We start from the raw sequence: 27,133 nt of genomic DNA, 5'->3' as shown, positions 1-27,133 counted from the left end.
TGTAATCCATTTCTTTGAATAAGACAATCCTATACTGGTGCTCAAGGAATATTGGCTTGTTAGGCCTCCTTGTTACAGCCTACAGAAAGAGCTTAATTTCCTTCAATCAACACACATATGCTAATGTGGGATAGGGAAAACATAAAGAGTTGACTGAAAGAAGGAAATAAAATGAAATAAGGGTCAAGCTAAACTATAAGCCAACAAATACCAGAAGAGAAAAAGTGCAATCTAAGGGATTACTCTGGCTTAAAAGGATAGAAAAAAATACCAAAAAAAACAGGGAAGACTTAAATGAACGAAATCCTATTTTACTTTATTTATTTTTTAAAAATTTATTTATTTATTTTTGGCTGCGTTGGGTCTTTGTTGCTGCGAGCAGGCTTTCTCTAGTTGTGGTGAGCGGGGGGGGCTACTCTTCGTTGCGGTGCACGAGCTTCTCACTGCGGTGGCTTCTCTTGCTGCGGAGCGCGGGCTCTAGGTGCACCGCCTTCAGGAGTTGTGGCTCGTGGGCTCTAGAGTGCAGGCTCAGTAGTTGTGGTGCACGGGTTTAGTTGCTCCGCAGCATGTGGGATCGTCCCAGACCAGGGCTCAAACCCGTGTCCCCTGCACTGGCAGGCAGATTCTCAACCACTGCGCCACCAGAGAAGCCCCGAAGTCCTATTTTAGCTAAATCTTAAAATTAACCTTAAAAATGGATATAGGGGCTTCCCTGGTGGCGCAGTGGTTGAGAATCTGCCTGCCAATGCAGGGGACACGAGTTCGAGCCCTGGTCTGGGAGGATCCCGCATGCCGCGGAGCAACTAGGCCCGTGAGCCACAACTACTGAGCCTGCGTGTCTGGAGCCTGTGCTCCGCAACAAGAGAGGCCGCGATAGTGAGAGGCCCGCGCACCGCGATGAAGAGTGGCCCCTGCTTGCCGCAACTAGAGAGGGCCCTCGCACAGAAACGAAGACCCAACACAGCCAAAAATAAATAAATAAATAAATAAAACCCAAAATAGTTCTTTTAAAAAAAAAGAAGGATATAATTTGACATGCAAAATGGAACAGGAAGAGACTGAGAAATCATGAATGAAGTGCCTCTGTAGGCATGAGAATACAGGGTATGTACAGAGCTGTCTGTCAACAGTTCACTTTGGCAAGAGTAAAGAGTGCGTAAAGAAGCTGCATAGCAATTGATAATGGCTAAAAGGGTAGATTATAAACGGACTGCAAAAGACCTTGAATACCAAATTAAGAAGTCTAGACTACATTTGGTAGACTTTGGTAGTGATTCTTAAAGTGTGTTCACTGGACCAGCAATGTCAGCGTCACCTAGGAACATGTTAGAAAGGCAAATCCTTGGGTCTCATCCCAGACCTACTGAATCAGAAACTCTGAAGATGGGCTTGGCCATCTGTGTTTTAACAAGTCCTCCAGGTGATTGTGATGCACACTGAAGTTTGAGACCACTGGACTATGAAGATCCAATACAAGTTTTTGAGTAGGAGGAGAAAATAACAAAATATCATGTTCTAAAATATTTTAATCAAGTAATAATGGTCAAAATGGATTTTAAAGGAGGAAAAGACTAGCAATGGCGAGACAAGTTAGAAACCAAATAATAAGTAGAGAACAACAACTCAGGGACAAAGATGAGTCTGGAGTATTAAGCCTGAGTTGCAGGTAAAAGAGTGATATCATCAAAAAATAACAAATTTAAGGGGAAACAGGAAACAGTTTTTTAAGGGAAGGCAGTAATTGGTTCAGCATGAGACTATCTAGAAAGGAAACCAGGAGAGAAAGCAATGTATTTTGTTAGAATTTAGGACACTGAGTTGGAGATCCTAACAGACAAAATGTGAGAATGGAATTCAGGACAAAAGTCAGAACTGAACATACACAGATAATTAAAGCTATGTGCCTGAATAAAGCTTCCTAGAAAGTGAAAGAAAGGAAAGAGGCCCAAAGACAAAAATTTTATGGAAGAGACTTCTAGTTTCCGGTTACACATGTAAGGAGTTTGGAAGTTGCCATTCCATCCTAACAAAAAAGCACTATAAAAAGCTGAACAGACTAAAAAATAAATACTCTTCTTAGATCTATAAGAGTGGGGAAGACACAACAAACCGCTGCCCCTAAGCCTGGATAGCTGACAAGCGAATACCAGGAGTCTCAGCTTACCTTTACCGGAAGAGAGACTTAGGAGCAGAAACCGCTGAGGGAACCAGTGCAGGAGTAGGAAAACCTGAACTGTGATAAAAATAAGACAACAGGCCCCAAATGGAGTCACTTTTGCTAAGCTCCACATCGCCAAACCAAGACTTAATATTTAATTACAGTTTTGGCGTCTCCCAGAAATGGAATCTTAAACCAGTAAATCAGGAATGACCTGGTCAGCACTAGTGAGATAATCTGCCTGATAGATCCCAGCCATCCCCTAAAGGAAGGTGACCTTGCCACAGCACCACCAATCTGCTTGTTGCTAGTATAACTTCCTTGTTCCACTCCCTTCTGCCTAGGAAAGCCTTTCATTTTGCACAGCTCCTCGGAGCTCCTTTCTATTTGCTAGATGGGATGCTGCTCGAGTCATGAATCGTTGAATAAAGCCAGTAAGATCTTTTAAATTTACTCAGTTGAATTTTGTTTTTGTTTTGTTTTGTGTTTTTTGGCCACACTGAGCAGCTTGCAGGATCTTTGTTCCCCGACCAAGGATCGAACCCAGGCCCCTGAGCGAAAGCACCCAGTCCTAACCCCTGGACCCCCAGGTAATTTCCTGAATTTTGTTTTTTAACAGTATTGGTGGCAGCAGTGGGGTCCAAAGGAAACTTCTGATGGCTTTGGGTACAACGAGAAACACAGGCACTAGTACCTGTGAACCCTATGAGTTCTCTTTCTTGCTGTTTCCGAGAGCTGTGGGTAAGTTCCTCTCAGTTCTAAGCTCTGCTCTCTTTGCATCAAACTCCTGATCTAATTGGCTTTCCAGTTCAGGGAAGGTCAGCTTGAGCTAGCAGACGGTTCCATTTGGAACCTAAACCCCTAGCCCTTGGTTCAGTCCTCAGATTCAACATTGGGAACTGCAGGTGGTTCAGTCCATAGTTCCCCATTTGACTGGAATCTCAGTCCACAGTCCCCATTTGTTGGGGTCTGCTGTTTCAGTCCTTTCCCCAGTTCCACAATGGGAATTGCTGGTGGTGCCCACAAGGCCTTCTCTTGGCCAGGTTACTGTTGGTCTCTGTTAATGTGAACACGAGGTAAAGGCTGATGCTAATGGTAATCTCAGAAGCCAAAGCCACAAAATTGGTGGTCATGAGTGGAGCACTTAAAAGCTGTTCAAGCACTCACCACTTAAGTCTAGACTCCTGTGTTAAAATTTTAAGTTGGTCACAGAACAGGTTAGATTGGGTCACTAGCCAACCTCAAGCAAATTTCCATGCAAGGAGGTGTATCTAAAATACCACACAACCCCCAACCCAATAGCGCATCCCTCCTAGGTATTAATTTGACTCCATGAGACCCAAAGCTTAGCTAGAGAAACGGGATCCTTAAGTTCCAAAGAGTTGAGTGTGCCACCTTCCAGCACACCTGATCATTTTATTTCTAAGAACTGTGGTCCCAGAAGCTGCAGACAACCCAGAATTACAGCGGCCATTATGGGGAACGTTCCAATTAGACAAGATCATTCATGTAAGAAGTACACTTGAAAGCAAGGGTTCCCAAATCAAACAATAGAGATAGGATACCTATTTTAATTGGTATGCAAAAGGCTTCAAAAGGCTTAAAGATTCCAAAACAGCTTCACTGAAAGATTTGTCGCAAAAGGCTAATGAAAAATTAAATACACAAGAGGTACCTAAAACAAAAGGCAATAACACTGACATGACTCCTACTGCTGCCCTCTGGTCTCCTTTTCCTGAGTACTCACATTCTAATTCTCTATCTGAATTGCCTTTCCACTCTGAGGAGACTATTAAACGGTTACCATTTAAAATAAGACCACCCGAGACTGCAAGCAATCCTCTTCAGGTATCTTTCACTCCTTGGTCAAAGACCGTATTAAGGGCCATTGTTAAAGAATTTTCCAAACCCAGGGGGGAATCCCCAAAAGTTTTCTGAAGAATTTAGAGTTCTTATGGGGTCTATGACCTTGTGCTGCCAGATCTTTGGCAGCTTGTGCACATGCTGATAGGACTTGGTGAAGTCCAAAAATGCACGCAAGAAGGAGAATGGCATAACCCCGAGCGTGACATTTGAGATCCTCAATCTTCAACTTGGTCTTCTCCCTTATGAAACAGAAAAAGCTCACAAAATAGCAACCGATCTTTTCAAAGCTATTCCTAGTCTTCCCTGCCTGCACTGATTGGTCATCTACAAAAGAAAGATGAATCTGTGGCAGACTTAAAGCCCATCTGGAACCTCTCTTCCTACAGCATTCTAGGTTCCATACAAAAAATGATGTCACCTAACCTGCTCTAGCTGCCCTATTTGTAAATGGATTATCTCCTGAGATTAGTGGATTAATAAAAAGGCAGAAAATAGGATGGGAAGCCACAGGTCTGATCTGACTGAACTCACGACCACAGCTGAGCACTTGAAAAGAACTTTGGGATAAGACTGTAAACAAAAGTCCGCCAAGCTATGAGCCTTACAGCTACAACAGTTCCAAGGCCAGAAACCAGAAACAATACCTGGGCCTCCCCCACCGTACCCTCCTAGGGGTTCATCATCAAAATGCAGGCCCAGGAATCAGTGTTTCATTTGTAACCAACTGGTACACCAGAAAAAAGATTGTCCTCAAAGGTTTTATGCAAATTCTTCATCACCAGCTTCAATGCCCCCATGCGTACTCCAGAAGGAAGGCCCCCATATGGACCCTTCCTAGAACTGACAAGACTCTGGAATTCTCCAGTAAACTGCTACCAGTAATTCCTGTAGACAGCTGAGGAAAAACTAAAATTAAAATAGATGGAAAACCTTGCCAAATTCTGGTAGATACTGGAGCTACACTCTCTACTTTAAACCCTAGTCTCATAGAACAACAAATAACTCAGAGTGAAAAAGAAGTTTCTACAGTGGATGTATCTAATAAAACCCAAAGAGAGTTACTATCTCAATCAGTACAGATGCCTCTGGGACCTTTCCCTGAAAAACATTCCTTTTTTGTTATGTGATACAGCTCCAATTTATCTATTCAGTAAAAACTCCCTTTCTAAATTAAAAGGGCTAATACGTTTTGCCTCCAACAGAGACCTCACCTCAGAATTTCCTGACCAATCTGAACCTGATCTTTTACGTTCCTTACTATCTGTCCTTGATACAGAAGAGAAAGAATTCCAGCAAAAAAGCCCTAAGTTAATCAAGGTTAACAAAAAAATCTGTGGGCTACCTCTAATACTGACACTAGAAGAATAAAAGTGTAGAACCTATAAAAATTCAGATACACATATATCTAAACCTCTTTCCAAATTGCCTCAATATCCATTAAAGCCCAAGGCCATACAAGGCCTCACACCAATAATAGAAGACCCAATCACTCCAGGGCTAATCATTCCCTGAACCAGCCCCTGTAACACACAGATCTTGCCAGTCTGTAAAACTAACAGGCAGGGATGGTTATAAGCCCACGACTTGACAGCTACTAATAAGAAAGCTATTCCCCATTTCCCAGTTGTTCCAAACTCAAACACCTTTTTGTCACAAGTTCCACCTGACTCAAAATGGTTGACTGTTGCGGACCTATGTTCACCCTTCTTCAGCACCCCTGTAGACTCCACTCTAACAGTCAATAACTATTTGCCTTCACTTGGAACAATCAACAATATACCTGGACAGTCATACCTCAAGGATTCACTAAGGTCCCTTTTCATTTCTCCCAAGTGCTCCACCAAAATTTAAGTACCCTCCAGTTCACCAGGAAATCAATCCTTCTGCAGTATGTAGATGACCTCTTTTTATGTTCAGTCACCAAAGAGGCATCCATAAAGGATTCCATTAATTTGCTGCAACAGTTAGCTGAAAACAGAAAGTCTCTGAGGAAAAATTACAATTATCTTTAGACACTGTTCATCACCTAGGTCATAATCTAAGCACTAAAGGAATCTAGCTATCTCCAAAAAGAATTAAATTAATCCAAGAATTTCCTAGGCCCACAGCTAAGTGACAACTTCGTGGATTCCAAGGTCTGCCTGGCTATTGTGGACTATGGGTTCCTATTCTTCTCTATCAGCTTCCCCACACTATGAACTTACTAAAAATTCAGCCCCTGAACCCCTTCTTTGGGAAGATAACAAGAGCAGGCCTTCCTAAGACTTAAACAAGGGCTACAAGAGCTACCTGCCCTACGGCTATCAAACTATTCAAAGCCTTTCACCTTATTTGTGCATGAACAAGATAACCAAGCCCTGGGAATGCTCATGGGAGACCACAGCAATAAACACAAGCCTATTGCCTATTATAGCATAGAACTCGATTCAGTTGTTTATGCCTATCCCAACTGCCTTAAGGCTACAGGCTGCAGCTGCAGCTGCAAAGTTAGTAGAAGCCTCAGAAGCCTAGGAAATGATATTCACTTACAAACTCCACATGCTGTCCAAAGTCTTCTTACTTCTGAATTGACTAAGCATTTCTCTGCAAGCAGTCTGACCTCTTATGAGAGCCTTCTGCTTTCATCACCTAATGTGTTTCTTAAACGTTGCAATGTTCTTAATTCTGCTTCATTACTACCCTGCCTGATCAGAGTGAATCCCATGACTGTGAGATAATAACATCCCATCTCGTGACACCAATTTATGAGATGCCCCTTTGACTAATCCTCATCTAATTTTGTTCGTTGACAGGTCATACTGTAAAAATGAAAATGGGAATTTCCCAGCTGGCTCTGCTGTTACTACTCGACATGAGCTACTTGAGAGGGGAAACCTCCCACAAGCTAAATCAGCCCAACAAGCAGAGCTCCATGCCCTTACCAGAGAATGCCAATTATCAGAAGGACAAATTGTTAATATTTATACTGACAGCTGATGTGCCTTTGGGGTCATCTATGATTTGGGGATGTCATGGAAATAAAGGGGCTTTCTTACATCCACTGAGACTCCAATCAAAAGTCGACAACACGTCGACTTCCCTGGTGGCGCAGTGGTTAAGAATCTGCCTGCCAATGCAGGGGACACGGGTTCGAGCCCTGGTCCGGGAAGATCCCACATGCCGCGGAGCAACTAAGCCCCTGCACCACAACTACTGAGCCTGCGCTCTAGAGCCCGCGAGCCACAACTACTGAGCCCATGTGCCACAACTACTGAAGCCTGTGCGCCTAGAGCCCATGCTCCGCAACAAGAGAAGCCACCGCAATGAGAAGCCCGCGCACCACAACGAAGAGTAACCCCCGCTCACGGCAACTAGAGAAAGCCCGCGCGCAGCAGCGAAGACCCAACTCAGCCAAAAATAAATTAATTATTTAATTAATTATTTTTAAAAAAGGACAACACGTAAATGACCTTCTTACTACCATTCTCTTACTTTCTGAAACTGTATCAGAACTGAGGCTCACACCAAAAGGACTGAACCTGGCTATCAGGGAAATGCCCTGGCTGACCTTCCTGCACAGACAGCAGCAACGGAATCTATAGACTGCAGCACATGTGGATAAAGTCCATTCTGCTTCTGCAAAAGCTGACCCCTTGCTGCCAAACTTTTGCCATCCTGATGTCGTTGCAACATGGCAACAATCTGCTCCTGAATCAGAGAAACCACAATGGGCAAATAATGGTTGCAAATTAAATGACTAGTTGGGGCTATGGAAACCCAAGATGGCCGCTTGGTTCTTCCGGCTCCCTGGCAAACCCCATCTTTCAGTTTTTACATTCCTTTACCCACCACGGTGCAATTAAGATGACTCAAATTATGAATAAACATGAGTGAGGACAATTCTGTAAAACTATGAAAACAGTTTACCACAAAGGTCTGACCTGTCAGGTCTGCATCCTGGGAAAACTATTTTTGTTTCCAGAGGCTTCAAACCTCATCCCTCTGGACCCTTTGAGCACCTGCAACTGGACTTCATTCAATTGCACCTCGAATGAGTTATCAATATGTTCTTGTTACTTTACGTATGTTTTCTGGCTGGGTTGAAGCCTTCCTTTGCCACACGGCTAATGCCCTCACAGTGGCAAAGAAACTGTTAGAAAACGTGTCTCCCATTTGGGTATACCTTCCACAACCTCCAGTAATTAGGGAACCCACTTCACTGGGCAAATCATACAAGCCTTAACAAAAAACATTGCAAAACTTGCTGAAACTACTGGCTTCCCTTGGCCTAAGGTACTGCCTCTTGGTCTTGCTGACTGTTTGCAGTACTCCTTTTAGGAAACAAACTCACTCCACATGAGCTACTGGTATACAACTTTTTGATCCCTTGTTATCACATGCTTATATGACTACCTACTGTAAGTCTTTAATGTCTTATGCTAAAGCCTATTATCAACAGGTTAAAAAAGCTTTCCCAGATCCCAATTCAAAGGATCCTGTTGGTCACAGTCTGAAGCCTGGTGATCGGGTATTCTGGAAATGTCATCAACCCTTGAGCCCCATTGGAATGGATCTTACCAAGTGCTTCTGACCACTGACACTACTATGAAACTAGAAAGCATTAAAACTTGGGTACACATTTCACAGCTGAAGAAGGCTCCACCTGACATCTGGTCGTGTACAAACACCAGAAACCTCCAAATCAAACTGACTAGGAAGAGAAGTAGCCAACATCGAAGTAGACTGCTTCCACCCAAGATGCTGGGTCAAGACTTCATGCTTTAGCTAAACATGAAACGCTTTCTTCTCTTTCTTTCCTTTACTCTGGCATTGGCCTGGGAAGATAATGCCTCATCTGTATCTCCCGAGCCACTGCTAAGAGAGGTAACCTTTCAAACTGCTAGATTTCTTATCAAATACTCCAATTTATCCATGATGGTAGAGACCCCCTGGTCCTCCCTGTGATCAATTTTTCTTCTATTCCCAATGTCACCATAAACTATAAAAAAGGAAGGAAGGGAGGGAGGGAAGAACAAACAAACAAATGAACTACAATCAAATCCCGTTGGAAGTCACTTACAGAGTCCCAACTTTTATAGCCAGAACATCCATTGCCTTGTTTTAACCTTTCTCCAATTATAACTGTACTTTCCCAACTAGACACAAATGCCTACATAAATCATGGTACATTTGTACCCCACATTCTTATGATTACATCTAAATTGGATCTGCCCCCAATCACGAAAAGATCTCACCAGCAGCACCCATCTTTGCAAGGAATTTAGAACTTTTTTTTTTTTTTTTTAAATTTCAGGCTAGGAGATTTACTTCCCAAATGCACTGAAAACCTAACTGACCCATGGCTTGGAAGAGGCAAATCCAACCATCCCTGTGAATGAACCCATTAACAGTACCAGCTTAGCGGGAGTAGTTTGTGCCCTGACAGGATTTATCTTTGTCTATGGTGGTTATCATTCTCCTTGGACCTATTTATGACTAGATGGCTGGCACACAACTGAGCAATGCCTCTTAAGTGATCTAACTGCATTCCTAACTGTCCACAAAGTGAGACACCTCATTGGTCAACTCTCCTGAATTTATATCAACAAGTTAGAAGGGACCTAACAGGAGGCATTCATGATTCAGGATTTGCTTCCTTTGGCAGGTCCCTACTTCCCTGGTTAGGAGTGAGTACAAATGAGGTTATGATCAGGAACCTCTCCTTAATTCTTGAAGATATTACAGAATCTGCTGCAAAAGCAATAGCTGTCCAACAAAAATCCTCAACTCTCTGGCCAAAGTTGTGCTTGGTAATGGGATAGCCCTTGATTATCTTTTAGCTGAGCAAGAAGGTGCCTGTGCTGTGGCCAACACCACCTGCTGCACCTGGATTAACACTTCTGAGGAAGCTGAAACTCAGTTATGTAAGATCACTGAACAAGCCACTTGGCTTAAGAAAGTGACTCCTTCAACAGGGTCTTTCTTTGACTTATTTGAATTTGAGTGGTTTTGGTCTTGGGGACCATGGCTCCAAAATGCACTCCAGATATTAAGAATTTTCCTGCTTATAATAACCACAATAGTCTCCCTGGTATGCTGTATTCTCTCAAAAGCTTTAAGTGCATGTTTGCAGCCCCTAACCACCAAACAAATGATCTCCCTAAGCCTGGAATATCAGAAGGGAATGAAGAGAATGAGCAACTTAAAAAACGTGAACCTGAAGTCATGACCTGTGAATACCACACAGAGGATCAGTAAAAACTGCAAGAACTTCAGAGCAGTAGCTGGCAGTGGCACTAATGCCTTAAATTTTGATCATACCTCTCAGAGGCTGAGAGTCATGATCAAAAGGGGGGAACTGTTAAAAACAGGACAACAGGCCCATAACGGAGTCACTTACGGTAAGCCCCACATCACCAAACCAAGACAATACTTAATTTAATTACAGTTTTTGCCTCTCCCAAGAATGGAACCTTAAACCAGTCAATCAGAAATCACTTGGTCAGCACTACTGAGGTAAGCTGCCCAACAGACCCACAACTGTCCCCTAAAGGAAGGCCACCTTGACACAACCAATCCGCTTCTTTCTTCTGCTCCCTTCTGCCTAGCAGGCTGAACACTGGATAGGTCCATAGGAAAAGTCAGACTAAATTCTTCAGATATGAAAGTTAGGGAAAGCCAGAAAACTTACTACTAAAAAAAAGTAATTGTAAAAATCAATGAAAGGGTCAATGAGTATTATTTTAAGTTAATAAAGAAAATATTGTTGAGTTATAGTATTTCTAAAGAAAAGAGAGACAGGAAAAAATCACTTAACTCTAAGAAAAAGGAATAGAAAAATGCCCGAATCTCTGTCATGTTACTAGAAAACAAACTATACCATGTAAAAAGACTAAGACGATAAACTAAACTGAAATAGATCCAACCAACCTTTACTAACAGAACAAACCTTGGCATAAACTTAGATCAATTTAATAACAACTTAGTAAAGGAGCAAAACAAAGATAAAGATAAGCAGTACAATAGAAAGCAGACAGTGATAAGACACATAGCAAGGTAATTATACAGCCCCATTTGCCAGGGTTACTCCTCATTTACACCTGTTGCCCTGGTATAATTACTAATAGCACCCTCTTTCACTCTCAAAAGTATTCCAGTTTGGATGATGAATTATATGGTCATCCTATCTGTAATAACAATATAAGGCAGGTGGAGTTAATGTTATAGTAAAGGTACAATTTTACTTAATTCATTTGTGAAATGGGAATAAATAGGTTCTGTACCCACCCTAACTCAGAGACCTTTTACAATATGAAACAATATGTGAAGTGTGCTAAACTCTCAAAAAAAAAAAGAATTACATAAATGCAGTGCCATGCTGTGATCCTAAAAACGCCCAGGAAAGGAGGGGGAGGAAAGAGCAGGACTGGCAGTGCAACCGGGCTGGAGCTGACAGAGTACACACACAGGTCCCGACGCACACTCCCACGCCGCTGCCCCCTTCCAGCCTGTAACGGTATTTAATACGAAACTCTTTGTAAGGTAAATTAAAAATTAATGGAACAGGAATGGGAAATGGTATTTTTTAATGATTATTATTTGGTACGACTAAGAAAAGCAGATATAATTTGGAGGAAGGGGCTAAAATATGTACCAGTTGAAGCAGGGGTTGTGGTAATTCCCAGAAAGAGGCAAAAGGTCCTGGGTTGAATGTTTCATGGCCATAAAATAATTCAGAAGTTTTTGGCTCTTTATAGACAGAACTCATAACCATAGACTATTCATTCCCAGTTAAGCCAGTTGCATTTAAGAGCATTTATTTGCCATTTGAAACACATCTTTCTACAGAAACTGTTGTGGTATTTAAGTTCCTACAACAAAAGCCTAATATTTAATCTATATATAACTGAACTATATAGTACCAATGGTGCTCTCGAATGACCCGTGACTAAGGAATCATCAAGAAGAGATTGAAGAGGTAGAGGTGAGACAGTCTGGATGGTAAGAAAAGAGAAAGTCTTCTGGTTTCTACGGTGGTTGCTTTGAAAGAGACGGAGGTATATGAATTGAAATACTCTAGGAGAATTAGTTCTTATCAAATATCTATAAAGAGAAAGATAACAACAGCAGCTGGTAAATGAATTGGAAAAGAAAGAGATAGAGGAGGAAGTCTAGTAAATAGGTACTATAATTGTCAAGGGAAGACATAAGAGCCCAGGTACTCAAGTAAATAAATGCTGAGGCAGGATAGAAAATTTAGAACTTAAGAAATAGTCTAGTTATGTTTATATAACTATAAAATGAGATATTTTCTTAATATCCATCCCATTAATTTATACAGTGGTTCTTAACCATTCTAGGCTACAGAACCATCTTACTTTAACAAAAGCAAAGAATCTTCTACCCAGAAAGATACACATATAGCCCTGCTTTATAGTAACTGCAAGTCCATGACCTCTTTAAGGTGGAATTTGGCCAACGTGAAATCGCAAAGTACAGGGGCAGGAAAAAATGTCTTTTGCAAGACCATCACAGTAGCCAAATATAATGCCTGAGATTATAAAAACTGTTACAAAAGTATAGTGCAAAAACAGCTGTTAAAATTTATTAAAGTACAAAGCAGGCATCAGAATCATGGAAGGACTTGTTAAAACAGATTTCTGGGCCCCACCCCCAAGTTTCTGATGCAGTAGGGCTGGGAGGGGGCCTGAAAATTTGCAATTCTAACAAGTTGCTGCTTGTCCCAGAAGCACACTTTGATTTATTCCTTAGAGCAATCTTTCAAGACTACAAAAACTATACCAACTTCTTTTTCATCCACTTCTCTCCCTTGAGGCCCAAAGACTTGGCTGCAGTAATCCACTCTGTCTTACGGGTTCACTGCCTTTCTTTCCTCATTCTGTAGGCTAAATGCAAACAAAGTATTGAATGGAAGAGTGCCCCAACCTTATTTCTGCCTTACTTCCAAAACATGCCTACAGCCTCCACATTATTTTGAATAGCTCCAGCCATAGTTAAGAACATGCAAACAGAGAAGAGGTAATAAGCAAAGTGACAAACAGATATTAGGTACTTAACAGATTTTGATGTGCTGTAGAGTATCAAAATACTGTACGCAAACCCCAGGAGACGACTTCCTCCTAGGTAAGAGAAGGATGTTTCTTTCCTTTTTTTTTTTTTAATTTTTATTTATTTTTGGCTGCGTTGGGTCTTCGTTGCTGCGCGCGGGCTTTCTCTAGCTGCGGCGAGCGGGGGCTACTCTTCGTGCGCATGTTTCTCATTGCAGTGGCTTCTCTTGTTGCAGAGCACGGGCTCTAGGCACACGGGTTTCAGTAGTTGTGGCTCATGGGCTCTAGAGCGCAGGCTCAGTAGTTGTGGCGCACGGGCTTAGTTGCTCCGCGGCATGTGGGATCTTCCCGGACCAGGGCTGGAACCCGTGTCCCCTGTGCATTGGCAGGCGGATTCTTAACCACTGCGCCACCAGGGAAGCCCGAGAAGGATGTTTCTTGCACAGACTCCTATTTAAAGGTGTTCAAAATCATTACTTCTTTTATGAGCTCTACAGATCAATAATTAGACACATTCTAAATAAAAATTAAATTTTAAAATTAAATTTTTTAATTTAGAATTTGCAGCTAAAATAAAAGATCATAGGCAAATGTACAGAAAAAGGTATTTTTCAAACAAAGGAAATAAAGTGTAGATTTTAATCATTTCTTCTCTCATCAAAATGATATCTAAATTTTCTGCCTCAGTCATTCCCTACCTTTTTTTCTAAATTAGTATAAATGAGTGTGACCTTTCCTCCATTCTTACAATATCATTTCTTCTAGATATCACAGTATCAGAGTTAATTTCAATCATGAAAGGCAGAGTGGTCATCATAAGAATATCAGTAATTGATGTGCTGTATAGTAGAGACCTGTATACAATCAATGTGGAAATTAGAGAAGAATATTAACATTATCAGTGTTTCTGGAAATTGCTTTTTTGAAAAATTCTCACGGTTGCCTGTTCTTATAAAAATGGAATGAAGCCTATGTGCCTGATAACATACCTTGCTTTACAATTCATTACAGCAGTGGTCTCCAAATTCGGTCGCCCAGACCCCATAGGGATGTACAATCTAATCCACTTTAGAGGGAGAAAACATTAGAACTTCCATTTATATTTAATTTTATCTCATTTTTAATTTATATTTTCATGAACATTTAAAAAAGACGTAACACTGGTATAACAGAATGTATATATAGTAAAAATATTTATATACACATATGACTTATATACAGCTATTTATTTATAAATTGTATCAGGGAGGGCATAATGATGGAGATTAATGATACATATTAACATAGAAAAGCAACACAGACTAGAAATCAAGAACATGGGTTCAGTCAGTTCTATCATTTGTAAGCTGGTGACCCTGGGCATTTGCCTCATCTCTCTAAGCCTATTCCTTATCTGCAAATAGATAATTATGGTATATTCTTAGTTCACAGGGTTGCTATGAGGAGTCCATTCCATAGTGTATGCAAAGTGCTTACAGTGTGGAACAAACAGTAAATGTTAAATAAATGTTTTCTGTTATCTTAGTATATAAATCCATAAATACAAGTTTGAGAAGTCCTCCAGTAACAAAACTAAATTAATTCATCATTTCCCAGTTTGGGCCATCTAACCCTTTTTTTTTATGGAATAACTATTAACATTCTCTGCTATTCTAGTTGTATGCTATTGCTATTATTTTCCAGAAAGAATTAAAGCCTGTTTTTATGGCATCAAGTTTTTAACTAATTGAACTATGAAACTATGAAAATTTCAGTATACAGGAAAATACCTCAATAATTATAATTTAACAGCAAGAATTCTTTAGCACCTACTCTCTTCACCTTACCTTTGCCCTGCCTGTCCTTTCAGGTGAACGCCAAGTGATCCTTCAGTCAAATAAGTTGTACCGGTACATTTGTGCATGTAAAGTACTACTCAGTAGATAATTTTAATCAAATTTAACATGCTTTAAAATGTTAGACATATCCTAATACAAAGGTAAACATGAAAAGTCTTATTGTGGGTCACTTCCAAAGCAAAGCCTTTTGAAGGAAGTTATGTAACTTTACTGCTTTTATACTTTATAATTCCATGGCTTGAGAATTTCCCATCAAATCTCTCTAGCAGAGTACAAAAACAAACCACGGTAAGCAGCTTCTAAAATGGCTCATAATGATCCCCACATTCTCTTATTTGTGCTCCTGTGTAACTGCCTCCCCTTGAGTATCAGCTGGACCTAGCAACTCACTTCCAACAAACAGAATACGGCAAAAAGTGATGAAACATCACTCCCAAGATGAGGTTACGAAAAGACTTTGACTTCCATGTTGTCCTTTCCCTCTCTCTCTCTCTCTCTCTCTCCCTCCCCCCATGCTCCCCCCGCCCCCTTCAGCCCCTCTCACTCAGGGAAGACCACTGCCCTATGGACAGGGGCATGTGGCAGAAGACTGACATCTGCAACCAGCAACCAGTGAGGACCTGTGGAGCCAACAGCCACATGAGTAGGCCTTGAAGTGGATCTTCCCCAAATCAGGCCTTGAGATGACTGCAATACCAGCTGACATCTTAACCGCAGCTAGTGAGAGGCCCAGAGCCAGAAGAGCCAGCTAAGCTGCTCCTGGATTTCGAACCCACGGAAACCGTGAGATGATAAAACCGTGACTGGCTTAGTAAACCACTAAGTTGGGAAGAATTTGTTATACAGTAATAGATAACTAATACCTAAGTTGAAATTTTAACTTAGAAAACTTCAGTAAAAAATAGACACAGTTATTCCTTTAGAAACAATACTCCATGTAATTCAAAACTCAGTGATCCTTTTTTAAAATGTATTTTCTACTATTTTTTTCTAACCCTACTTTTGCCTATTTTCTTAGGTGACTCTCCTTGTTTCAGACAGATTCATCTGTGTGGTTAAAACTAAGTTTTCTGAGAAGTGTACAGAGAAATGATGACAAAGGTGTTTTTCAGGCAGAATAGCTAATATAAGAAAAACAAATACCAGGTACAACCAGATTTTTCACATAAGTTGGCCTTAAAGTTGGTTTTATATACATATGTATACAAAACCAACTGATAACAAACACTCTAAAACTATTTGGAATCACATAAATGAACAGGAAGAATGGATAAAAAGGAAGAAAAAGTAGAAAAAGGGGAAGAAACCTTTTAAAATATAAAAGAAAAAGGGGGAAAAATAAAAACAGAAAACAAAGTTCATACACACTAGGAACTATAATAAAACTTCCAGTCACGAAGTAGGCAATAACAATGTCAATTCTCACTGCCTCCTACTGCTGTGCTCAGGGCCACAGAACCATTCAATACTCTCATTTAAATTATTTGCTAATCAAGTACCTACACTGTCCAAAATATCTTCAATATTGACAGAACAGGCAAATTTACCTGTAATCAACAACTCAATCTAAGCAGGTCACAAATTCAGCATACGCTGACATCTAATCTTCTAGATCTTGCGTCAGAAGACAATGACCTAGAGAGCAAAAGCTGCATATCCTGTTCCTAATCTGAAACACCCCTAGTCCTCCAATTTCAACTGTAGAATAGCTCTGGAAAATTGCCAGATATTTATTCTCTTACTTGTCCAAACACTGCAAACAGTACACACTTTGTTACCTTCTTAATGAGGCCTGCCGTGACCATCCTATTTAGAATTACAGCCATCCATTATCTACCTGTCCTGATCCCCTTTCCCCTACTTACTTAGTTTTTTGTTTAGTCTTGTTTTGTTTAGTCTTGTTTGCTTAGTCTTGTTTAGTTTTGTTTTGTTTAGTCACAAGCCCCATCAGAATGTTAGCCTAAGGGCTTGAAGATTTATATGAGATTTCTGTCTGTTTTGTTCCTGATATATTTCAAGATCTATTTGAGTATCTGGCATGGAATAGATCCTCAAATATTAGCTCAATATCAAATGAATGAATAAACTAGAAAAGTAAATACTTTCTCATATGACCAAAAACAATAGGTACTAAAGAGAAAAAAATTAAGCTTCCACCCAGCATTTTCAAATGCTAAATATTTTGCTAAATTTTTTAAAAAGCAATATTTCCATTCAAAAATCACAAGAAATTGAGTATTTTTAAATTTCTAAGGTTTCCTATTAAATTCATGAAGTTTCCTAATGATGGCTACTAGAGACCTATAACAGTATTAATATTCACTTCTTTAAAAAAGAGAACACTTTAACAAGAAATACAAATCAAGATGTAGCGATAATGAACTGAAGGCACCAAACTGGTCCAAGAACTACAGAATTAAAAACCCATTCTTTTAAAGCCTGCAACACACTATAGTCTCTAAGATCAGTCCTGTCCAATATAAATAAATTGTGATCTACATATGTGATTAAAAATTTCCTAGGAGTCACATTAAAAAGTAAAAAGAAACAAGTGAAATTAATTTTATATTATATTTCATGTAACCCAGTATGCCCATAATATAATCATTTCCAACATGTAATCAATATTTCAATATTTATGTAAATCTTCAAAATTTGAAGTGCATTTTACACATATAACACACCTCAATTTTAAGTGCTCAATAGACAAATATTGCTAGTAGCTACCATATTGTACAATGGATTTCTAGATTCTTTTGGGTACTAATAAAATATAGAAGCATACTATATTTGCTTTTAAATATTCATATTAAAAGAAACAGAGAGAAAGATATCTTCCAATGTTTTTAAACATTAAAGTTCACCTATTATACTGATAGAATTCTAAGTTCTTTTAACATTAAGTTTTACTTTTTAACATAAAGTTATTATTTTTTTATTACAAAATATTTGGAATTCCACTGAAATTTAAAAGACTCAATAAGAATTCCATTGAAGTATAAATTATACAGCCATGCGTGCTTACTTTGTTTGGCACAGTGATAATGACACTACTTCACACATTTGAGCATTTACTATCTGATGATGAGGTAAAAAGATTAAAATAACTTGCAATTCTAGGAATTATTATGCAATCAAATACATTCAAGTAGGCTGTCAAATATCTGCATAAGCTTACTTAATACCTCTCTGTCTATATATTATACACAATTGCAACAGATCCTTCTCTTGAAGGTATTTTTAATAATTAAAAAATATGAATTTTTGCTATTTTTTCCATATTTAAATATTTTTTAAATTGTGATATAAGAAGAAATATATTTGGTCTTTATCCCTGGTTCCTAGCACAGAGCTCTTAAAAGTCTTGGAATTTCCTCAGTGATAGTGTCCTTTCCTCCTTTAATCACCCCTGAGTTCATGCTAATGAGATGACTAAGGGTGGGGCCCCTAGATAGCCTCAGGATGGGGCTGATCACTAGAAAGACCAAGTGATCAGAGAATTGGAAATTTCAGTCCCAGCTACCTGACCTCTGGGAAAACTGAGCTCTGTAAAAACTCTTGAACTTAGAGATTCAGAGAGCTTCCCAGGTTGGTGAATATATCAAGGTGTGGGAGGTGCTGGGAGGGCGGCATGCCCAGAGAGGGCATGGAAGCTCCATGTGCCTTCTACCATACCTTGTCCTATACATATACAGCACTTGGCTGTTCCAGAGTTATATCCTTTTTAATAAACCAGTAAACATAAGTAAAGTGTTCTCCTGCGTTCTGTGAGCCATTCCAGCAAATTTTCTTTTTTTTTTTTTACTGAAGTACAGTTGATGTACAATATTATATAAGTTACAGGTATACAATATGGTGATTTGCAATTTGTAAAGGTTATACTCTATTTATAGTTAGTATGAAATATTGGCTATATTCCCTGTGTTGTACAGTATATCCTTGTAGCTTATTTATTTTATATATAATAGCTTGTACCTCTTAATCTCCTACCCCTGTATTGCCCCTCCCCTCTTCCCTCTCCCCACTGGTAACCACTAGTTTGTTCTCTATATCTGTGAGTCTGCTTCTTTTTTGTATTATTCACTAGTTTATTTTTTAGATTCCACATGTAAGTGCTATCAAACAGTATTTTCCTTTCTCTGTCTGGCTTATTTCACTTGGCATAACACCCCTCCAAGACTATCCATGTTGCTGCAAATGGCAAAATTTCATTCTTTTTATGGCTGAGTAGTATTCCACTGTATTTATGTACCACATCTTCTTTACCCACTCATCTGTTGATGGATGCTTAGGTTGCTTCCATATCTTGGCAATTGTAAACAATGCTGCTATGAACACTGGGGTGCACGTATCTTTTTGAATTCGTGGGGTTTTTTTGTTTTTTTCAGATACATACCCAGCAAATGTTCAAACCTGAGGAAGGAGCCATGGGAACCCCAGATTTATCGCCAGTCAGTCAGAAGTTCAAAAACATAACCAGAGACTTGTGACTGGGATCTGAGATGAGGGCAGTATTATGGGACTGAACCCTTTAACTTGTGGGATCAGGGAGAGAGCGTCAGAATTGAATTGAATTGTTGGAAATGCAGTTGGTGTTGGAAAACTGAAGAACTGGTTGGTGTCAGAAAATACCCCAGAGTAGTAATATTTATAACTTGATATATCAATTAATAACAAAAGTAATTTTATTATGTAGATTTTTAATACACAGAATCTAGCCTTATTCTAGGCTCAGAATTAACCAATCTTAATAAGTTAATTTGTAACTTCTGAAATGTGGCTACCTAAAACTATTCCAGCTTTAAAAAGTGAAAGTGCACACCAATCTTTTCAAACATTTTATAATACTAAACTCTTCAAATTAACCATATCCGCCTGCCAATGCAGGGGACACGGGTTCGAGCCCTGGTCCAGAAAGGTCCCACATGTGGCGGAGCAACTAAACCCGTGCACCACAACTACTGAGCCTGCGCTCTAGAGCCCACAAGCCACAACTACTGAAGCCCGTGTGCCTAGAGCCCGTGCTCCGCAACAAGAGAAGCCACCACAATGAGAAGCCCCCGTGCTGCAACAAAGAGTAGCCCCTGCTCGCCGCAACTAGAGAAAGCCTGAGTGCAGCGACAAAGATCCAACACAGCCAAAAAAAATAAATTGAATTATAAAAAAAAAATAATAATCCCTCTGAATTAATATATTTCTTAACCTAAAACAATGCTAAGCAATGAGTAGTTCCTCAGAAATACCAAAATCAAAGGAAAACTTAGCACCATCAGTGTAATAACTTAAAATTATAACCTTTCAACACAGTACAAGAATTAGTGTTGTAAATTATCTCCAATCTAATTGATGGACAGAATTAGGAAACCGCACAGAGTATTCATCTACTAAACACTACACTCTCTCTGAATTGACATGAAATTTGATCAAACTAATACTGTAAATGACTAAGAAAATGTACAACAATAATTTCAGGAAATCTATTTAGTCTAGAGAATAATTTCCTCTACAAAGAGTATCAAATATATGAACATAAAATTCTATTGACTCCATAATTCATATGGATAGTAATAATTTATGGAGTAAATGGAATTTATGTTAGAATATTTGATATTCAAAATCTTAAGCAACTATATTAGCAACTAAGTAAACACCTGAGACAATCTTGGGAGGATTAGAAAGAACAATTCATCACTAATAATTCAGAGTATTACTTCTAAAAAGTAGTTTTACAGCTTGATTTTATTGTGTGTATGTGTGTGTTTGTACTGGAAGAAAGAGAAGGAATGGTGATGATGTTGAGAGAATGAATTACTCAGTATAATAAAGTGACCCTCAATAAATGACAACTACTTTGTTATATTCCAGTAAGTAAAACTCCTAACAATCATCAACTTCATTTCATTTACTCTACTTTACGACCAACAGAATATATTTACATACTTCGAATACTTTTTAAGTTGGAAACAATGTAAAATAGGACTATCCTGTCATCTGCAGTTCTAAAAATGAAAGAAATAAATTTGACTATTTTGAACTGAAAGCCATGATTTTGGTATTAATAGAACTGAACTCTAATTAAAATGATTTAACCACAATGAGAAGAGATTATCTCAGTAAGCATGAATCAGCTGATGCAGAGATAGTAAAAAAAAAAAAAAAAGACTAAAGAGTTAATATCTGATCTAATAAGTACTAAGAAATCACTGTTAAATTTCTTAGCTAGAGAAAGACACTCTCAAAGTGATATGCATGATGATTAGAGAGGAAAAATTTAGAGGTAATAATCTAGGCATAAGATAATAAATACCTAGATTAAAATGGAATAAGTAAATAACTAAAACAGGTAAGTGAAAAAGGAAGAAAAAGGAATAAATTCTAAGAACACAAAATTTTATTTATAGCAGGGGTTGGCACACTACAGACTGATGCCTGTCTTTGCAAACAAAGTTTTTTTGGAACACAGCCATGACCATTAGTTCATATACTGTCTATGGCTGCTTGGCACTACAATGGGAGAGTTAAGTAGATCCAACAGAGATCATACGGCTCACACAAATCTAAACTATTTACTAGCTGGCCCATATTCGTTTCCTATGGCTGCTGTAACAAAGTACCATAAACTGAGTGGCTTAAAATAACAGAAATTTATTCTTTCACGGGTCTGGAGGCTATAAATCTAAATAAAGTGTCAGCAGGGCCATGCTCTCTGAAAGGCTCTAAGGGAGAATCTGTTTCATGCCTTTCTCTTGGCTTTTGGTGTCACCAGCAATCCTTGTCATTCCTTGACTTGTAGCTGCATAACGCCAATCTCTGCATCCACTGTCACATGATCATCTTCTCCCGTGTGTCTGTCTGTCCACATGGTGTTCTCTCTTACAAGGACACCAGTCATATTGGATTAAGAGCCCATGCTACTCCAATATATGCTCCTCTTAAATAACTACATCTGAAATAAACTTATTTACAAATAAGGTCACATTATGAGGTACTGGAGGTTAGGACTTCAAAATATTTTTTTTTGGGGGGGAACATATTTCAACCCATAATTTGGCCCTTTACAGAAAAAGTCTGCCAACTCCTAATTTAAAAAAGTAAAAACTGGTACTGGGGGCTTCCCTGGTGGCGCAGTGGTTGAGAGTCTGCCTGCCGATGCAGGGGACACGGGTTCGAGCCCTGGTCAGGGAAGATCCCACATGCCGCGGAGCAACTAGGCCCGTGAGCCACAGCTACTGAGCCTGCGCGTCTGGAGCCTGTGCTCCGCAACAAGAAAGGCCGCGAGAGTGAGAGGCCCGCGCACCGCGATGTAGAGTGGCCCCCACTTGCCACAACTAGAGAAAGCCCTCGCACAGAAACGAAGACCCAACACAGCCAAAAATAAATAAATAAATAAATAAATAAAGGAGTTCCTTTAAAAAAAAAAAAAACAAACTGGTACTTCCTTAGTGGCACAGCGGTTAAGAATCCACCTGCCAACACAGGCGACACGGTTCAAGCCCTGGTCCAGGAAGATACCACATGCCACAGAGCAACAAAGTCCATGCACCACAACTACTAAGCCTGCGTTCTAGAGCCCATGAGCCGCGAGCCACAACTACTGAGCCCATGTGCCACAACTACTGAAGCCCGCGCACCTAGAGCCCGTGCTCCGCAACAACAGAAGCCACCACAATGAGAAGCCGGCGCACTGCAATGAAGAGTAGCCCCCGCTCGCCACAACTAGAGAAAGCCCGCGCATAGCAACAAAGACCCAACGCAGCCAAAAATTAAAAATAAATAAATAAAATAAACTTTAAAAAAATAAAAGAGTAAAAACTGAGGAGAAGTAGGTCCACAATTGCCATTGAACAGTGAGGGATTTCAAAGAGAAGATCTGGGATTTTGCTTTATTAGATAAACTAAGCTGAAAACAAAAGAGCCCTCAAAAGATGTCAGGCAGAAAGCAATATATGTAGGTCAGAATCTGGACTGGCTTAGAGATGGAGGAATCAGGAGTAACCTAAAAATGGGTGAGCATTCTCAAGGTAAATGTTTTATACAGCAGGTCAAAAATTGATCTTTAGAGAATGTTTCTGTTACATAACAATGTGATTAGATAAAAATGTGATGAGAGGATGTCACTGTTATACAACATTAGATAATAATGTAGAAAATAGTGTAATTTAGTATTATGTAAACTAAAAGAGAAGCATCTCAACAGTGACGAATACAACAAAAAGGGTGACAAGAACTAAAAAATGACTGGGGAATTTGGTTAGAATGAGACCATAGTCAAATAAAGAAAACAACCTCTAAGAAGAAAACTAAAAGGGACACTAGACAAGGGTAAGATGAGAATGCTTAAGAAATAAAGCACTATTTATTTGTATGGTGAGTACTGTAGATTAGGACATTGGTGACCCCCAGTAAACCACATCTCCTGGTATTCATATCCTTGTATAATCCTTTCCCACACAGACTCTGAGCTCAGCCAAATAACTTGCTTTAAGCCAATTTGATATTAACAGGCATTGGCAAGCAGGGGCATGATAAGCACTTTCACATGGGAACTTGTTTTCTTGGAACACTGCCACCTGGAAGCTGGATGCCATGCTGTAAGGAAGCTTGAGCTAGACTCCTGAATGATGAGAGACTGGATGGAGAGAGACTCTGATGGAAAAGAGGTCATCTGAGATATTCCAGCCCAGCAGAGCTGGCAACTGAATGCAACTGCCACAGTGACCTCGGGCCATAACTACAGGAACAGAAAAAGTGCTCAGCAAAGCCCAGTCAACGCAGAGGATCAGGAAAAATAACAAAATGTTGTTGTTTTAGGCCACTAAATTTTGTGGTGGTTTGTAAAGCAGCAATAGATAACTGATATAGTCAGAATAGGATATATGTTGAGAAACCTAAGTACACAAGACTGGGAATTCTTATAAAACTGAGAAGACTTGTATAGATGTGAAAAAAAAGAAAAAAGAAAAACCATGTAAATACAAAGGGTAAAATTAAAATGTAAAGAGAAAAACTAAAGATGATGAAGATGAAGGAGTTGAGTCATACAAGGAATAATGGGAAAATTTAAGACTAAAAACTTGGTCATTCTGTTTTAAGAGAATACCAGGGAAAAAGGGTTTCCACCTACTTCATCACTTTCATCTACTTCAATTCCACCATCTTTGTCATCATCCATTTGTTTATGTATTGTCTGAAGAGCTTCCAGACTAAATCTATCTTCTTCTGTGAAGCATGGTGGACTCAGTGACATGCAGGGATCTGAAATAGAACAAAGGGCAATTATTAACTTGCAATCCCCAAACACAGGCTATAGTCAAGAGAATGTAATTTAAAGCAAAACCAACAAATTAAATTTCAGACTAAGTCAAACTAAGAGGCTTTAAGAAGTCTAGTAGGGTATTCTTCACATCAAAAGTATAATATATGAACACACTGACTAAAAATAAATAATTCAATTTAATTGATATTAGTCAACTAAAACCAGTACTAAATTCAGGTTGTCTACATTCTTCCACATCTTTAACCATTTTCTTCTTATCCAGCTCATTATATTTATAAATTATTCCTCCCCCAAAACAGATAAATTCCCTCCTTTAAAAAAAAAAAAAAACTAAACTAAAAATCACAGAGTACAAGGTGCTATTTTTGTATAGTCCAGTTTAAAATATAAGTCCTAGGGAAACATCACAAAGAATACAAGAAAAAGAAATGCAGACTACTCACATGATCCTTAGACATGTTTTTATCATTTTTCTATCTAACAGAATCCAAGAGTCCACCATATGACTTTTTAAAATAAAATGTATAACTTCTTAGATTCAACAAGGAAAAACTGAATTTTTAAAAATCTTGTTCTTCATGTTTTTCTTAACATACATTTATTGGCTAAACCTTTTCCTATGGAAAATGAGTGAATCCTCACATTTAGGTTGTCAAAAACTAACAATTTAAAGAGAATGTGGGGTTTTTCATGGCTTAAAATGAGATTAATAAAAATTACCTCCTGTTGACTCAACTAGTAAACAGTCTACATACCAAAATGGAAAAGTACTGCCAAAACTTCACTCACACCCAATCTGGCTGACTCCTGGATTGACAAATTCCAGGAACTGACTTCTACCAGGTCACTAAAATAATATCCTTTTAAAACATCATCAGATCCATGTGTATTTCTAGGAACAGTATGGTCTTAAAGTTTAAAGTGGTTATTAGCATAACAGAAGGGTTAGCCACAGTTTGGCTATCTCCTCAACAATAGTTAAAAATCTAGTTTATCATCTGGTCCTGTTAACTGACTGTGGACAAATCACATGTCCTTGTTATCTTAGTTACCTCTCTAAAATAAAGCAAGTAGACTAGATGTTTACTAAGCTCTATTGCAGCCATAATGGCCTAAGAATATCTAATTCTGCACTTAGGAAAAAAAATTACAAGAAAAGAAGCCAGTCCTGGAGACCAACTAATAATTTTCTAAAAAAAAAAACAATTTAAGCCTATATTACCTGCATGTTCTACTTATAGACCATTTTGGCAATTTAACATTTCTAATAGTTTTAAGTTTTTAATCTGAAACTTAATTTTGATTCCTTTAATCTTAGAAGGGAAGGAAACAGAAAAGGAAACTCTCTAAAAATGAAATTATAAGTTATGTGACATAAATATGTGTATAAATATTCAAAACTCTGATTAAGATTTGCTAAAATTTAAGAACTTACAGGCATAATGGTCAATTATGATCCCTAATTCACAAGACATCCAGAACCCTGATATGCCCACAAGTTATTCTGAATGGATGCAAAATAAAATATAAGCTCTCAGGTATCACAACAGCACATGGTGTGAAGAAGATGTGTATACAACGTGCTACTGCCTCCAGCAGACATATTTTTAACACATATTTATTTTGCTAACCAACATATGAAGTGAAAGTTATTACAACTAATACAATAAGGAAAGGCTCAGCATCACTCACTCTGATTAAATAGGCTTTGTTGTCAAACTCTCTAAGCGAAGTCAACAGTGAGGACGGCAGAAACATTAAAAAGCTTAAGAGAAAATTAGGAGGAACATATGATCTGGAAAAAACTCATATATAAACAAAATGGGTAGTTTTTTACTTAAATTAACTTAGTTAATAAAACACTATCTTTTAGGGTCTACTTCTGGATGTAACTTCTCCATGAAGAATTTCATAAATACTAACTCCTAGTGAGTACTTCTTTCTCTGAACACCATTCCATCCATTCAACAAATATCTATTGAGCACCTACCATGTGTCAGGCATTACAAATACCACAGTAAACAAAAGACATAAGAATTCCTCATAAAACTTACATTCTAATGGAGGAGATGAGCATAATAAGATAAATAAAAGGCATAGCATGTTAGTAGTGGTAAATATTAAGGAAAAACAGAGCAAAAAGCAGATAATGAAATGCCAAGGGATTTGAAATTTTCAACTGTATCTTTATTCTCAAATCATCCTTTAATGTTGTACTTTTAATTAACCTTTAATTGCTTAATGTCATTTTGTCCATACAACTAAGCTTATGAAAAGGGCAGGGACCATGTTATTCCATTTCTCACATGCTCATAATACCCAGGACTTAGCTGGGCACAATCTGGACCTCTGATAAATTCTGTTACTTCATACATTAACTAAATCACAAAATTCTAGGCTTCTATACTGTGCTAACCAGTGAGAGGCATTAGAAATTAAAGAGATAAAAGAGTATCCTGTACTCGAAAAAGCTCACAGTCTAGGGAGGAAGAAGACATGTTATTGGGTTAGGTACCACTGAGAACATTAATTGTGGGGCATTATGAGAGCATGGAGAAAGGGCACCTAATCCAGACTGGGAAAGCGAAAGTCAGAAGTTTTCTAGAGGTAACCGTGGGGAGTTTTAAAGGACCTGTAGTTGATGACCTTGGGAAGGAGAGAAAAGCATGCCTGGAAAAAGAAACATCATACGTTCAGTGGCATGAAAAGAACATGAAACACTCAGAAAAATGCAACTGGTTAATATGTCTGGTACAGATAATATGTGGGTGGAAGAAAAAAAAAAGAGGAGATTGGTAAGAAGGGGTCAAATCTCTAAAAGTGGTTTTCCATACTAAGGAATTTGGATTTTTATCCTGAAAACTGAGAAGCCCATAAGGGATTTCAAGGAGAGAACCAACACAAACAGATTCATTAGAAAGACCATTCTGGTGACCGTGGAAAATAG

General features: G+C 38.8%; 1 protein-coding gene across 2 annotated transcripts in view; it reads right to left on the bottom strand.

Annotated features, from left to right (window-relative positions):
* STIM2 (stromal interaction molecule 2) overlaps window positions 1-27,133 on the bottom strand; it is a 162,682-nt gene that overhangs the window by 79,211 nt on the left and 56,338 nt on the right. For both annotated transcript variants that reach the window (XM_061192147.1, XM_061192148.1), the window contains exon 2: window positions 24,034-24,164. In XM_061192147.1, coding sequence (XP_061048130.1) covers window positions 24,034-24,164 — 131 coding nt within the window. The remainder of the gene's footprint in view (window positions 1-24,033; window positions 24,165-27,133) is intronic.

Source organism: Eubalaena glacialis, chromosome 5 (assembly GCF_028564815.1).
Source record: "Eubalaena glacialis isolate mEubGla1 chromosome 5, mEubGla1.1.hap2.+ XY, whole genome shotgun sequence".
Classification (NCBI taxonomy): domain Eukaryota; kingdom Metazoa; phylum Chordata; class Mammalia; order Artiodactyla; family Balaenidae; genus Eubalaena; species Eubalaena glacialis.
The sequence above is the reverse complement of the archived record's forward strand: the minus strand, read 5'-3'. Positions and strand labels throughout refer to the sequence as shown.